Source organism: Musca autumnalis, unplaced genomic scaffold, assembly GCF_047663935.1.
Source record: "Musca autumnalis isolate F117 unplaced genomic scaffold, ASM4766393v1 scaffold_1, whole genome shotgun sequence".
Lineage (NCBI taxonomy): Eukaryota > Metazoa > Arthropoda > Insecta > Diptera > Muscidae > Musca > Musca autumnalis.
Genome location: NW_027411644.1, coordinates 188,803,548 through 188,821,097, shown reverse-complemented (window position 1 = coordinate 188,821,097; position 17,550 = coordinate 188,803,548). Strand labels below are relative to the sequence as shown.

At 36.2% G+C, this 17,550-nt stretch overlaps 1 protein-coding gene across 4 annotated transcripts in view; it reads right to left on the bottom strand.

Moving 5' to 3' along the window:
- Positions 1-555: 555 nt before the first annotated feature.
- Positions 556-17,550, bottom strand: part of LOC141388847 (protein lap4-like) — a 667,534-nt gene continuing 650,539 nt past the window's right edge. For 2 of the 4 annotated variants that reach the window (XM_073959312.1, XM_073959313.1), the window contains one exon: positions 556-816. In XM_073959312.1, coding sequence (XP_073815413.1) covers positions 757-816 — 60 coding nt within the window. In that variant the 3' untranslated portion in view covers positions 556-756. Of the gene's footprint in view, positions 817-11,517; positions 11,891-17,550 lie in introns of those variants that run through there. The other 2 variants (XM_073959314.1, XM_073959315.1) reach the window with 1 other exon arrangement.

The window sequence follows — 17,550 nt, the reverse complement described above, 5'->3', positions numbered from 1 at the left end:
GTCTTCAGTGAAATCGATTGGCGAATATTTTTGTAGAACATTTCATTCTTTTAACTCAATGCCTTTCATGTCCTTTTTGTCCTTTATTTCTTGAACCGTAGTGAAAGTACCACAAGAAGAGATTTTTAGCATCCAAATATTCTACAAAAATTTTGCTCAGAAGATTTTAGGTACGGTTCTCTTTGACAACTAATCGATTTTGTCCCGTTTTCATTGTCATTTTTGACATTTATTTGGAATTGGTTCAGAATTAAACTATGTTTCTGGGGTGCTTCTGAAATATTTACGACAAATAGCTCTTGTAAGCTCGTGGGGTATATCCATGGTCGAAAAATGTTTCCACTTAAAATTGTGAAAAGAAACTAATTATTCCATTTTAATTAAGACTATATTATGGTGGAGGTTCTAACACAAATATATTAATATAATATATTGTTTTTTGAATATAAGTATTTTTTATTATTAGCTTATAATAATAAGTAAATTATAATAATAAAGATAAAATTTTGAACTTACCTTCCAATTTCTTTTCATAAAACAACAGCTCTATAGCACTTTGGTTTCCAAGTTTATTTTATTCATTCAAATTATTACAAACTTATGTGTTATGCTTTTTCCGTAAATTAAATTGTATTACTATTGTATTACTATATATGTATATAAAATATAAAATTTTTACAGGTGTGAAGGTGATAATATTTGTATAAAATATTTCAAATTGTCTTCCTTCCATTTGCATCGCCTGTCACTCGTTTGCTATTTAAGTATTTCGTTTATTATATAGCGGCAAATTGATGATGCATCACTCCCTGTTTGCTATAAAGGATTAGAAAAAACAAAAATAAGGTTTTGAGTATGATTTACATACATTTGAATAACACTGTGATAAAATGTTGTATCTAACAATATTCTTCTTTTTTCTCTTTAAAGGATAACAAATTTGCAACGCACGTGTTTCATTTCCCATAAATAATGAAAAATCCTAGGGTAACATTAAGCGTTTTATTTAAAAACTGCGACTTTGACGATCTCAAGCTCGGCCAAGAAAGGGAGGAGTGTTTAAGCGAGTGTGTTAGTAACCCACTCTCGACTAAAATCCACTATTATGAAAAACAACTAAAGAAAAGAAAGAGAAATACCACAAATGTGGATGAACCCTGCAAGGAGCATGAATTGCGGATCTATAGCTGGAATGTACGAATCCAGCCAAAGTGAGGTCACGTCAGCAATTATTCGGCTGAAGAACAATAAGGCAGCAGAAGCTGATGGGCTGCCTTCCAAACTGTTCTATACCAGTGGCGACATACTGAAAAAGAACTCAGTGCGGAAATTGGTAATTGCGGAAAGCTTCAATCACAGCAGATAGACGCAGCACACTCCACACAACTTACGGATATACCCTCATATACCCGAAAACGTAACTACGCAAGCGCAAAATTCGTGCCTGGGTATCTGAGGCTTATAGTATGACCATGAATGTCGTGCTGCTACCGAAAGGAAGAATGAGGCATATAGAGCAGCAAACACATAGCACACGAAAGAGCTATGGAGAGAAATATTGTCAACAGCCCTGTACGTGCTAAGGGTTTCCAAACTATGCACACAGGCTTCAGTTCTACTACGTTGAGGTGTCATTATATGGCTAATTTGCATTAATTCAAACAATTACACACCGTTGCTTTGTTCCCGCACCTTTTATATCCTGCATCATAGTATGGAGAGTATATTAAGTTGGTTTTTCATACACAATGCATCGAAATAATCATTTGTGATCCTATAAAGTATTTATGTTCTTTATGATTTTGTTTCGATATAGCCACGTCCGCTTATCCGTTTGTTTTAATAACTCTAGAATCTACAATAATTGAGCTAAAACGCTAAAATTGTGCACAAGACGGTACTTGCCGATTTTCCCTATTTCGTGAATTTTAGCTACAATTTTAATCCGAACTAGCTGCGTATAATTTGACATTTCATTTCATCCAGCCATTCACATCCGATATGCCTGATGAGCTGAATTAAACCACCAGCGAAACGATCGTAGCATATTGGTTGGATTATGGGACTTCCTTAGGTCATGTTAGCTCGATTAATTCAATTAATTAAAAACTATTAATTATAAAAATATTTCCATTCATCTTTGGTATTCAATTACAAAATTTCCAATTATAAAATATATTGGACATTTAATTTACTAAAAAGCGCCATTACTTTAAGAAACCACAAAACACTCACTTTACCGTCTCTACTCAACGACTGCCTTGGAAAAACTGAAGAACAAATGGTCTCTGTCATTCTAGCTAAAAGAAAAAATTAATTCATATCTTTTTTCCTCTGTGAGTTATAGAACCACATGACTGCTTGTGGATGAATAAATCGCAACAACAACAAAGAACGAAACACACGTGTTTGGCCGCATACACACCATCAATGCAAAAACAAATTTTTTCACCCTCCCGTGGTCGCTTCTACGTCTTCTATTGCACCATACACACAGATGTTTATTAATAAATAAGCGAGAGCCCTGCTGTTACGTTTTACATAGCTGAAATACTCAGTTAATAATGTTGGCAGCCAAAGAACCGCACCACTCGATTTCAGGTATTTTGAAGTTTCAGTCTAATTTTGCGGCCCAAATTTTCTGCAATTGGTAATTAAAACTTCCTCCGATCCGAAAACTAGCTAATATGTTTGGATCCAAACTTATATTTGTTTGCAACCAATCCCAAATATATATTTGTCTGACATATATTTTTCTGTGTTAGTTGTACTGACGAATATTCCAGCTTTGGTTGGGTGTATTTCAACAAAAATGACATTCTGAGCTATAAATTGATCCAAACTTACCAATAGTGGAAATATAGAAAAAACCCTATTTCCAATGCGGATATCTCTGATTCTGTTGGACATAAAATTCAACGTTTTATTCATATGCAAATATATTTGCTTCAAATACCGTATTTCAAAAGCAAAGCCCATAAATGGAAGAAGAACGATGACTTTAGAATTAATGGAATTGTAATGACGAATATTCCAGGTTTGTTGGATGCATTTCAACAAAAAGTGACCTATAATAATCAAGGCATTCTGAGCTTCCAATTGATCCTAATTGCCATTCCAAAAGTGGACAAATACTAGAGATATAGAAAAGGGCGCTCAGATATCCCAATTGGAATTTTATTTCCTCTGCTTCTTTTGAACATACTCCAAGGGGAGAAACTAGACCATCAAAGCTTTAAATTAATACCAAATGTGTTGGCATTGATTGTAAAATATCAGAGCTATCCCTATTTTAATATTTAGAAGTATTTATTTTAATGACAAATACCTCTGCTTTTCTTCTGCGAAGTTTTCAATCAGTACCGGTAGATTGTCGACAGTAGTCAAGTATAAAATTGTTAGTTATTTTGGCTCAGTTAGCCCTAAGTCGTTTGGTATGAAAGCCAGGGTGGGTGAAAACGTTAGTATCTCCATAAAAGAAATGTTTACCAGTGAAAAGCTCATGTACAGGATAGTGGTGTAGAGTATCACATAGTCGGCCCCAGGGTTTCAGAGTCGAGGTATTTTTGGCTCGACTCCGACTACAGCCCATTTTTTTCACGACTCCGGCTCCGACTTCGACTCCGAGGGTAAATTCCTATACCACTAAAAATGAATAAAATGTGGACAAATGTTTAACATTTTCCTATATTTGGGACCATATAGGCAAATCTGTTTTCTTTAGAATGTTCATTAACCCTTTGAACCCGGAATTTTTTTCCGTTGAGATAAAAATATTTTTCATATTTATTATGATTAGTAGTCGCAAAAATAAGTCCTTTCTGCAAACAATTCGTATCAATTCCTTGCGGTTAGGTACCTCCCTAAATGTTGCCTGTGGGCAACATCGGGCCATTGTGGTTATAAAAATGAACAATGTTTGTTTCTTAAGTCTTTGTATTATCGTTACATTTTTTATTATTCATGATGTGGAAAAGCATAAACTGGTGAGTTTGTTTAATTCTAGAGCAAAATTGATGGAAATTGAATGGAAAATTGGTCTATATTTATCATATATAGTTCACAAATTAGCCAATTTTGACGTTGTGGTGTGGTGGTGTTCATATAACTTGAAATGCTCATATTGGCATTTTTCAGAGTGAAGTGTTTGAAAAATATTTTCTATTTTGTATGCAGACTCTAATCATGATAATATTGCCCTTCATCCAATACATAAAAAATATCATCATCGATATTCGAACAGATATCTTACAACTTCCTAATATGTAATATGTATATTCACTAAAAAATGTGTCAATCTCCACATAATTCAAGTTCAATCTTCGAATAATATTATAAATACAACATTTTTCACAAGTCCGAATGTCACAGTGACCCTTTGTATTTCATTGAATATCACTAACCAACATTTTCGACTTCCACTAATGGCCCAATGTTGCCCACAGGCAACTTCCAAATTTCAAAAATGTATAACTACTGATTGGAACTGTAAATTGTATGGTTGTTTTTTTATTTTGTTAGATCAACATCTCAATAAGATTTCTCAACAAATGTTGGCTGCAATTATTCAATTCGTTTTACCTTTAACTGCATTTTATAAAATCACTAAAATATTTGATGTCCAAATTTGTACTACACTACTTATACTTAAACAAGCAAAACTTCGCCAATCTAGCTATTTATTTAAAAATAATTTCAATTTTTTACTAACTTACTTAGTTGGCCCATTACAGAACATTTGTTCCATAGACCGAACTAAGAAAAGATATCCATTCCTCTCTGTTTTTCGCTTGACTTTTTGGAATACCGCGCCTTTTCATTTCATCATCCACTCGTATGCTCCATCGAAGCTTAGGCCTACCGATACCGATACGCCTTTTTAGCGGGTTCATCATTGCTCATTCTCATGATATGGCCTAGCCAACGCAATCGTTGCATCTCGATACGTTTAACTATATTCATGTCTTTGTATATCTTATATAGCTGGTGGTTCATACGACGTCGATATTCACCGTCAACGCAAATCGGCCCGTAGATCTTTCGAAGAATTTTCCTCTCAAACACACCAAGCACTGCCATATCTGCTTGCGCAAGTACCCATGCTTCGGAGCCATACATTAGCACGGGTAGTATCAGCATTTTGTATAGTTTTATTTTTGTTTGACGAGATGTGGCTTTGTTTTTAAATTGCTTACTTAGACCATAGTAGCATCTGTTGGCCAATACAATTCTTCTTCTTATTTCACAACTGATGTTGTTTGTTGTGTTTATGGCAGTGCCGAGGTAGACGAAGTCTTTAACTACCTCAAAATTTTGGGTACCAACTTCCACAGTTGGTCCGAGCTCTATGGACGCTTTGCGCGTCGACACCATCAATTTGGTCTTTTCGCCGTTTACCGCCAGACCCACTTTCGCAGATTCTGCTTCGACCTTCCTTAAGGTATCAGTTACCTCCTTTACTGATCGTCCCATGATGTCTATGTCATCACCATAGGCAAGTAACATGTGGCTATTGGTGTAAAGTGTGCCATTTCTTTTGACATTTGCATCTCGTATTACCTTTTCCAGCAAAATGTTGAATAGGTCACACGAAAGGCTGTCTCCTTGTCTGAAACCTCTTTTGGTACAAAATTCTTGGGAGAGGTTCTTTCCAATTTTAACTGAGGACCTAGTATCAGTTAAAGTCATCTTACAAAGCCGGATGAGCTTTGCGGGAATACCAAATTCAGACATTGCATGGAATAACTTTAATCGGAGGGGACTGTCGAATGCTGTTTTATAATCGACAAAAAGGTGAAATGTGTCGATCTGCATCTCTTGGGTCTTCTCTAGGATTTGCCGCAGGGTAAATATCTGGTCAATGGTGGACTTGCCAGGTCTAAAGCCACATTGATATCGTCCAATTATTTCGTTGACCATTGGCTAGTCGTTCGCACAATATCCCTGACACTATCTTATAGGCAATAGGGAGAAGACTTATGCCTCTATAGTTGGAGCATACAGTTTTATCTCTTTTCTTGTGGACGGGACATAGGATGCTCAGTTTCCAATCGCCGGGTACGCGTTCTTCCTGCCAGATGGTGCTAACTAGCTGAAGCATACACCTTATCAGCGCGTCGCCTCCGGTTTTAAACAGCTCGGCTGGTAAGCCATCGGCTCCTGCTGCCTTATTATTCTTCAGCCGGTTGATTGCTGTTTTTACCTCATCTTGGCCGGGCGGTATACATTCTATACCATCTTCTGGGATTGGATCTTCGCTACTATTGGATACCAGCAGATTGGAGAAATGTTCCTTCCATATCCTGAGCACGCCATCTGTATCTGTTACCAGATTACCTTGCTGGTCTCTACAGGAGGATGTGCCTGTACCAAAGCCCTCTGTTTGATGTTTTACTCTTTGGTAGCATTTTCGGACTTCATTCTGGCTCCTGTACATCTCGATTTTTTCACACTCCCGCTTTTACATTTCTCTCTTTTTCTTGCGGAAAAGACGTTTCTCTTCTCTCCTTTTCTCCCGATATCTCTCTCGTGCGCTACGCGTTGCTACTGATTGTAAAGTAGCTCTATAGCAGCAAGACACTCCTGGTCATACCATGAATTCCTTTGTGGAGGTCTCTGGAATCCAAGTATGGATTTTGCGGCTGTTTGCATGGAGTGGGCAATATTTTGCCATTGTGTTATGTTATCGGGACAAGGAGTGCTCGCGTTAAGCAATTGGACTAGTTGAGTGGAATATGCTGTGGCTATCTGTTGTGTTTGCAGCCTATCGATGTCCAACTTCCGCGTTGTGTCTGTTCGTGCTTTATTTGCAAAGTTTAGACGGGTACGTACCTTTGCTGCAACAAGGTAGTGGTCCGAATCAATGTTTGCGCCTCGGAACGATCGTACATCCAACACGCTGGATGAATGTCGTCCATCTATCACAACATGATCAATTTGATTACTTGTTCTTTGATCTGGAGACAGCCAGGTGCCCTTATGAATATCGAGATGATTAAATCTGGTACTGCTAACTACCATGTTTTTTGCAGCTGCAAAGTCTATCAGCCTCATACCATTGTCAGATGTTTCACTGTGGAGACTGAATTTCCCGACTGTTGGGCCAAAGATATTCTCCTTTCCAATTTTGACATTAAAATCGCCTAGAATGATTTTAATGTCATGGGCAGGGCAACGGTCATATGTTTCTTCTAAACACAAAGCCACATCTCGTCAAACAAAAATAACACTATACAAAACGCTGATACTACCCGTGCTAATGTAAGGCTCCGAAGCATGGGTACTCCCGCAAGCAGATAAGGCAGTGCTTGGTGTGTTTGAGAGGAAAATTCTTCGAAAGATCTACGGGCCGATTTGCGTTGACAGTGAATATCGACGTCGTATGAACCACGAGCTATATAAGCTATACAAAGACATAAATATAGTTAAACGCATCGAGATGCAACGATTGCGTTGGCTAGGCCATATCATGAGAATGAGCGATGATGAACCCGCTAAAAAGGCTTATGTATACATACCACATGGCGGTGCACGCAGAATCGGCAGGCCTAAGCTTTGATGGAGCATACAAGTGGATGAAGAAATGAAAAGGCGCGGTATTCCAAAAAGTCAAGCGAAAAACAGAGAGGAATGGAGATCTTTTCTTAGTTCGGTCTATGGAACAAATGTTCTGTAATGGGCCAACTAAGTAAGTTTCTATAATGTAGAAAAAAATTGCCCGGAGTCGGAGTCGAGTTATTTTTTTCGACTCCGAATCCGACTCCAGCTAAATTGCTCGACTCCGACTTTGAAACCAACCCCCGGCCCCGTCCCGAATAAAGCCGTTGCTCACTCCTTTTTATTTAGGTCTAAAATTGTTGTAATTTGACAGTTAGGGTCACTTGCGATCCAAAAACTGCTGCACCGAAAATTGTGGACATAGGCTAACGTCAACGGTGTCTTTCGATGTCAAGTACATATTGTGAAGTTTTGCGGTCAAAAAACTTATAATAATTGTTCCACAAACATCCCGGAAGGGACAAGGGAGACATCCCCCATATCAATGAGTGCACCACGATTCCTATTAGCTCAGTGTTATGCGACCTTCTGTTTATCGCCGAGTCCAAACGGCGTGTCTTAAGAAGTTTTACATATGTAGCTGAAATACTCAGTAAATGACGTTGGCACCCAAAACTGTGGTCCACATATAACCGCACGACTCGATTTCAGGTATTTTGAAGTTTTAGTCTACATTTTCGTCCCAAATTTGCTGTAATTGGTAATTAAGATTTCTTCCGGTCAAAAACAATTGTTTCATTTTAGTTCATAATTTTCATGGTGGAAGGTGTAAAAAGTTCAGCCCGTCCGAAATTAACATTTATTTACTTGCTTAATGGTAAAGCTAACAAAAGAGCAAACTGTCAAAACTTTCTCTGCCAAACAAATTTATTCAAAAACAAGTGAGAAAACGTTATAGTCGGGATGGGGCCGACTATGTGATACCCTAGACCACAACCACTGTGCATAAGTTTTTCACTCGTAAAGATTTCTTTTAGGGAAATACTACAGTTTTTACCAAATGACTTAAGGCGAACTGTATAGGAATTCAGTAACTTTTATCGATTGAAAAATTTTTAAAATTTATTTTATTTTTGTAACAACTACAAAACAAACACTATTGTTCTAAAATAAACAATGAGTAAAGTTGTTAAAAAGTTACTGAATAGGCTTCCTGTGGGTCTATTCTGTAAATTTTTAACGACAGTCGATATTGATATTTTTTCGAGAAACTCATTTTAACAACAAATTTAACAACCTTTGTATTCTGTAAACAAATTTTAACAACTTTTGTTAAAAATGTCGTTATGAAAACAACACAAAAATAGTAGTTGTTAAAAAATAGACAAAAATGTTCAATATTAGATATGCCTTTGGTTTGTGTGTATGTTTTGTTTATGAATACATTCAAAATTGAAAGCTTTTGAAAGTTTATAGACAATTTGTCTAAATTTTTACAGAATAGCACAATCGTTACTGCAAACAATTTTTAGTGTCGACAACGTTGTCGATTGTTAAAAAGTTACAGAAAAGGCCTACTGAACCAAAATAATTAATATTGAATTGTACCTTTAACTACTGTCGGCATCTACTTGGTACTGATTTAAAGCTTTGCTGGTCTTCTTGATTAGTATTTTACATGTCTTTAATTCACAAAATAGAAGCAGAGGTATTTGTCATTAAAGTAAATACTTCGAAATATTAAAATTGTCATTGCTTAGCGCCTTCTGCAATAATAGTCCGGTCAAAATAGACATTGAAATAGCAAAAATTCCCACAAAGCTGAATTTTGGTGGAGAGCTAGAGTTTGCCATTAGAAGCAACGTCCTAAAAGTCCCCATCGATCCCATGTGTGCAAGAAAAATTATTCGGGGTCAAAGGTCAAATTTTAAGGGTTTTTTGGTTTTCGGATTTATTTTTTGATAACGGTTGATCTAATCAAAAAGTGACTAAAGTAAATATTGTAGACAGAAAAATTATCTATAAGTTTGACCTTTATAATTTTTTTCCTAGAAGGAACCATTTTTGAGATATAGCTGTTCTAAAAAACACATGATTTTTATGCACTTATAAGGGAAATATGCACATATTCAGACGAACCGGCTAAAATAAGCGAAGTAATTGGGTCTGTCCCCCAAAAATATATATATTTTCTTGAAGAGTGAGATTATAGCTATCTTCTAAAAAAAAATTCCAACAAAATCGGAGCTTGTTTAGTAGAGTTATTCAATGTTAGAGCCATTTTATACAAAAATAGCCCATTTAACCCACATGTGTAATCGAAAGCCCAAAGGGAACGACCCCAACGAAAACTCTCCAATTTTTTTCAAGTTTTGTCCGAAGGTAAGGTTTGTTGCGCTGATTACGGAAATGTATAATTTTCAACGGTTGCGGATCCGGTTCGCCGGTTATTCGACCCGAAAGGCCAAATTTAAAAACCGGGTTAGACCCGATTCCTGCAAAGTGGATATCGTCTGAAAGCTTACGGAAGTATCTACCACATAGTGTCGTTACTTTAACCGGTTCGCCTCATAATGTACTTACGCGGCTAATTTTTTATTTGACCTTTAGATCTCGATATCTCGAAAATGGTAAGTATTTTTTTTGTATCATAAAGACCATTCTTGTAGACAATTATTGAATCTACAACTTTTACTTTAGCCGGCTTTTGCTAAGTCTTACCGTTTTTGAGAAAAATTAAAAAAACTGAATAATTCCTCCAAAAATGACCTTTGACCCCGAATAACTTGTTTTGCACACATGGGATCGATGGGGACTTTTAGGACGTTGCTTCTAATGGCTAACCCTAGCTCTCCACCAAAATTCAGCTTTGTGGGAATTTTTGCTATTTCCCCCTTATACGCATGTCTATTTTGACCGGACTATAACTCTGATATTTTACCATAAATGTGAATACTCGATGCTTAAAAAGTTCAGGTTTTCACTAAAAAATCAGAATTTCAAAAACTGAAAAGCCAATTGATAATACCCTTCGCCGGGATGAAATCATGATATTGGTAGCGATCAGCAAATTTTGCAAGCTGTCAGCGCGTTTTGTAAACATTATTCTCTGCAGAGAGGATAGTGATGAAGTTAAGCCAATGGGGGAATACGCCAGACTTAAGCAGCAAATTAATTAGGATAAAAGAAAAAGCATACTATAAAGGATATGGATGGAGATACAAGTCAGGGTGCAGAAATCTAGCTTAACAACTTACGTCACTTTATTGTTATCAGCAATACTTACATACGTAGCTTGAATACTTACTTTATTTTACATCCTTTTTTTCTAATGATTGGTTAGACAAGCAATAAAAATAGCAAACTAATTAAAATATGCGCAAATTTATTTTTTATTATTAAAAATGTTCATCTTTTTTCACAAATATCAACTACATTTATAAAAAATCTGTTGTTCTTAAACATTAATACGTTAATATATGATAAATTTAAAAAAAATGTTAATTACTGTTTTTATTACATGTCGTTAAGATAATAAATTGGTTTTTGTTTTCGATTTTATTTAAAATAAAAATTATAAATTTTTGTATTTTTTATTCGATTAAATATTTTTGTTTTTTATACTTATAAAGATGTTTTCTTTTTTTATTTTTTAATGTTATAACAATTGTGCTGACCAAGATTTTTTTGTTGATGTTTTGCGTTGGTATATAAAGTTGTATAATTATTGTATTTTATATGTTTGTTGTTCTTGTTGTACTAAATAATAATTATTGTACGCTACAATAAAAATAATAAAAAAATTAAAATATTTTCTTAATTACATATCTATGAATTAATACATTATCATCATGGTTTTAATTATTTTGTTTATTTTGTTTTAATTAAAAGGAAGAGGAAGGACTACAGACGGATGAGATTCATTCACAAAGAGATACAGGATGGTCTTAAAAACTAACAGTAAATACAAATTACAAAATTTGCATTTAATCAAATATTTACTGAATAACTATATTAGGATTTTTATTTTAAAATAATATATAGAACGGAATGATGTTACAACTTTTTCGTTAATAAATGGTCCTTAAATTCCATTTAGATGGTGTTTAATTTGTTTAAATTATTTTCCAATAAATATGTACTTCAATAGAAAAAAAGAACAACCCTAATACATTTTGTTCATATTACCAATGAGATTGACATGATTTTTAATTAATAAGTTTAACATTCGTTTAAATATGTTTTTGTTTCGTTTTACCTTTTGTCTATGTTTTTGTTGGGTTTTCTGGGAACATTAAAAAAAGCCGCATTTTTGGTTTTTTTTTTCATTAATTGTTGGCACAACATATGCATGCTGTTGATGTTTTTGTTGTATTGATTACTTTTGGTTTTTCTGTGAAACGACGTTACGATGTTTGAAAATAAGAGGATACGAAAAAAACGCATAAAATAAATTATAAAGCAAAATAAAAAATTAACATTATTTAAAAAGCCAAACAAATATTTTATTTAAATGAATAAATGAAATTTTGTCTAGGGCTCCAATTCAGATTTTTAGTCAATAAATGGTAGAGGGGGCATATTGGGATTTTTTTTTTCCAAATTTTTGTTGGGTGAAATTTGTTGTTGGTGTCATTGTGCAGGGGTCAATAATAATGACAGATGACATGTGATGGACGAGGAAAATGTGCATGTGTGCACATCAAATATGTTTTAACACAATTTGTTGTAATTAATTGGAATTTCCAATAGTGGTTCATTGAAATTTTTTATTTGTAGGAAAATGAACAGCAAATTAGTGACGAATGAATAATAACGGATGATAATTAGTATAAAATGTATGAATATTTTTGAATGTTATTTAACGCCAGTAGAAGAACATACACACAGATAAAATTAGCAAAATAAAAGTAAAAAATATTTTTATAGCAATAATAATTATAAATTCAGTTCGGAAGACTTTTTTGTTTATTTGCAATTCTTAGCATAAATATATATAAAAACTTCATTAAAAACTAGCACAGTAAGGAGGAAAACTAATAATAAGCTGCAATAAAGTGAGGTGTCAAATAGGGACGTAGCCAGAAATGTACGTGGACACCATTTTGGGTGGACAACATTTTATATTTTGTGAGTAAAATATACAAAAAATGTCTGTCTGTGACTAGCTATGTCTGTGGTATCAAATGATAACACTGTTCACCTTATTTCAGAGAGAGCGGGAAGTGAAACCTAGAGTTGTGCCAAAGGAACTATATGGAACTATCTAGTTCACTTCGCAGTTCCAATGGTCCACATTTTTTCTTTGAACAAACTGCGTATACTTACTATCTCACGTTATATTAAATGATGTTACTCATACGTTTTGGAACTAGTACAAGGAACTAGGAACTAGATTACCCAACTCTAGTGAAACCTCTTTTATAATATGAAAAACACTGTCAAACAGTGTCCTCTTTATTTCCGAGATATTGCCACATGTCCAGAAAAGGTTATAAAGTACAAACAGAATCTGAACCGAAAAAAAACAACTAAGATTTATATGCGTTATTAGGAAGACAAGATTTGGTAAAGATCTGCACTAAAAACAGGATCTAAAAAAAGAATGTAAGCTATAAGATTCGCACCAAACCAAAAGAGAGACAGCGAAATAAAACCATAATTGTTTAGAGCATTAGGGTGATGTTGGGAACGAAATAGAGCACGCAAAAGATGCAGTCTGCTTTAACATTACAAAGTATATTTCTTATTGATTTCATTTTCATCTGAAGTGAACATTAAAAGTTGTACACACATTTTAAGGTCAGTGACTTGAGCAATTTCACCTGCAAAAGTGCAACTCTCACACGTATGACTTTCAGGAAGAACAATGGAAAGCTACCTGCATTAAAAAATATTAAACCTCTTAATATAGCTGGTGTTAGTCCAAGACATGCGATAGTTCTTGGAATAATGGTAGAGTGGAAAATAAGCAAGTGAAAACGACCTTAATTTCGACTGGGTCAAATTTGTTATACCCTCCATCATATTAGAACAGATTTCAGGAGATGTGTCATTCTACAGGGGCTATACTAAAACGTAGACCTATACAGACAATTCTGTGCAGAAATATGATAAAGCAATGGAGACTTAATAATGTGTATGAGAGTAATGTGGCTGACACGTTAAGATATCGACGATCAGGAGCTGCTGTAAAAGGGAGGTGTATGAAAACGTGGACCATTCTCTTCGGGAGTGTTTTAATCCCTCAACGAAGACTTTATACTAAATCTCAGCTATTTCGGTTGGATAATGTGGCTAAGACCTTCAAAATTCACAATATCGACAGGTCCCGTCCTATGAGGGCTTTATCAAGATGTTGCACCGACATATTTCTTGAGAAATGCTAGTCCAAGCAAAGATAAAATACAAAATGTCAGCTATTTTGGTTGCTTGCCGTTGTATGGCTAAAACATCAAAACGTTGACCTGCGACAAATTTCAGGAGAAAAATTGTGTAGCCCATGCGAAAACTAAATACCAAATTTCAGCCATTTCGATGAGATCATGATGCAAACACCTTAAAAATATCGGTAATCTGTAAGTGCCGTTCTATTGGGGCTATATTAAAACATGGACCTACAATTTCTCAATTTTATGGGCGAGAAGTTTTTAACCACTGAGGACTTCTAAATTACAATGAGTTTAGGTAGAAAATATAGATAAAGACGTGAATATACCCGAAATCGGATGGTACCGTTATAAGGGGGCTAAACCCAAACGTGGACCTATGTATGTCTCAAATCTTTAGTGGAGAACTTTGTTGACTATTGACGACACAAAATGCCAAATAATATCCAATTAACACATTTTAAAGTACATGAAATCGAGTGGTACGGTTATATCGGACCTATACCCAAACGTGGACCTATATAGATAGTTTTTTGTGAAAATGTTTTCTTACCTCCCGAGCCATGGGAATAATAGTTTCAAATTTCCTTAATGTGAGACCGCTTCACTTTTTATGGGAAGAGGGGGCCATAACAAAACGTGGACCTATGTACTCCTTTTTCAATGCCAAAAATTCTACGGACCTTCAATACATATACGTTTTAACCGCCATATGCTTTAAAGGGCCGCAAAGGATTATTTCGAGGAGTTACAATCGGAATAACTAATGGTGTGGTGGGATTTATACAAATCAAGTAGCCTATCTATGAAACCAAATACAATCCCACCGCGGCCGGTTGTTTTATACCAGATTGACCAGGAACCACACAACTTCCATGTTCCATACGGCGGCTGGCACCACAGTGTACATATGTTTGTATTTGTATAATTTTTCTGTGTTGCATGCAGCTTATTTCGGAATGTTTGTTGAGGATTCTTGTGGTCCGTTCCGGGAAGGAGAAAGCCCTGAAAATGCATCCGCCTTGCGATAATTGCAACGGACTCCAAAGTAATATCCAAAAAATAGCGGACTTTATGATTTGAAAGAAAATTAAGGGAGCAGCGACGCTATAAACTGAACTCAACAACAACTGCAGCTTACATCGTTATGATGGTTACAACGTACTGAGAAAGGATCGCACCAGAAGTGGAGGTGGGGGATCAGCAGTCTGTTCAATACAGACCTATATCACTTGAACTTGGCTCAAACGACCTGTACATGAAATGTATGGGGTAGCAGTAAGTTGTACAGCTGCCGAGGTGGAGTTGCTTAACGTATACATCCCACCGACAAATAGCTGTACTCCAGGTTATATGCCGAACATTAGTACGTTTTTGGAAGGCCATAACCCACTGGTCTTGGGAGACTTTAGTGCTCATCACGAGACCTCGGCACTAAGCAGAGGGGTACAGTGCTGGCTGAGCGGATTTTTTTGGTATTGCACGACCAATGAGGACGTCCCTACCAGAATTAGCAGAGAGTGTCACAGTTCGCCAGATATAACCATCGTGTCAACTGGTCTAACGTTTCACCTGACAATCCGTCGTTTCTTCCCATAATTGTGTTCATCAGAAGACCGCCCGACTTTATTACATCGGAGATCTAATTGACCTTGTTTCAGGAAGTTCACTACTCACAACTGCTGAGATTTGCCCAACCCTTCTGATGTTATTGTAGAAGATTGGATATTCCGAAACATCATAACTGCTACAACTGTTCGCCATATAACTGCAGGTGAAATACCCAAAGTGAGACTAAATTTCGCAGCAGAGGTGAAGTTATTATCAAATGATCGTAATGAGCCTCCTTAAGCCAACCCCAGTGATCCCAGAGTCGGGAAGCGCTGACACTTAAAGTTGACACTAAAGGTTTGTAGGTGAACATAAGCGGAATATGTAGCTAAACCACCATAAGATATGCAAAATTGCCGATAGCCCATCACATCGTGTCCATTACTGAAGCTACTGAAGCCAGGCAAGGATGCCAGAAAAGGTGCACGTTACAGATCGATTTCGCTTTTCAAACACTCTTGAGGCTTTACTGCTCCCCTCTGTCAGAAATAGCTTTTGAGCTGCCGGTCATCTGCATGGGTTACGTAAGCAGAACAACACGACAGCAGAGGTGCACGGCATCGATAGGACAGTGTTGGTGGCGCTCGACTTATCAAAAGCCTTTGTACTGTCAAGCACACTACCTCCCTGCCAAGTTTGACTGGTTGGATAATAAATTATATGTGTAGACGCTAGTCGTACGTGGAATTCAAGTCCAAGTCCCTTAAAGTGAAAATGGAGTTACCCAAATGATATCACGGGAACTGTGTATTCGTTATTTGTGAAAGTTTGTTATTTGACTGCTCTTACCACCACGGCCACTCTCTTGACCACATGGACTGCGTAGGTGAGCATTGAGGAGAATGTCATGATCGATGGTAACAGAATTCCGACAAGTAACTACCCCCAGATTCTGAGAATCACATTCGAAATCAGAGCCTCAAGTCCCTTAGCCAGATTAAGTAGAACGAAAAATTATGGACTAAGATCCACGATACCCCCCGATGTCAGTATTTTGACGTATTCAGATACATTAAATCGAATTAGCTATAATTTGGCGTTTAGGGTTCCCGATGATAGCGAAACTTCTCCACCAAAAATAAAGTTTGGAATAACCCCTATATAACGGGACCACCCGATTTCAGGTATTTGACGTTCTTAGCTACATTTTCTGGCTGTATTGACTATTTGGCAAATATGGTTCCCAGTGGCTAAAATTTTGCATTTAAGCTTCAAAGTGTTCAATAAACGTATACACTAAATATTGTGGACATTGTTCCACGATTTGGAATAGCCCCCGTATAGCAGTACCACCCGATGTCAGGTATTTCAATGTTTTTGCTGCCTTTTCAGACCGAATTAGTTGGAGTTTGGTAAGTGGTCGGAAAACTTCTCCATTGAACATTTTAGGCAAAAGTCCGTGTCCATGACCTCATATAACCCGATTTCATGTATTTGGGAGTTATTATCTATATTTTCAGGCCTAAATTGTTTGGAATGGGGATCACAGTGGTCAGCAAACTCCTCTATTAAAAATGTTGAACTAAGTCCCAATTTACATTAGGCGAGTTTACTTGCGGCAATTGTCAGTTTGTGGGTGAGATAGGGTGTTGAGAGGCAAAGGATTACCATATACCTCACCTCTCTCTCCATCAAACTGACAATTGCCGCAAGTAAACTCGCCTAATGTAAATTGGGACTTAGGCCCACGTTTTGGTATGACCCTTTATAACGATTTCAAGTTTTTTATCTATATTTTCGAGCAAAATTTGTGATATATGACATTTATGGTTCCCAGCGGTTAAAAACTTCTACATTGAAAATTGTCGACATTGACCCACGTTGTGGCCGATTTCAGGTATTTTCAAGTTTTTAGCTGATCGAATTAGTTAAAAGTTGGTATTTGCGGTTCGGTAGTGATCAAAGAACTTTTCCACCTTAAATTGTGGACATTGGTACTTTCGTAACAGAGAGAAAACTAATTATTCCGTATTAGTTTTGATTATTCCATCGTGAAGGGTTTAAACAGTTCAGACGGGTAGAACTTATTGCGCTTTTACTTTTTGTATTTTCT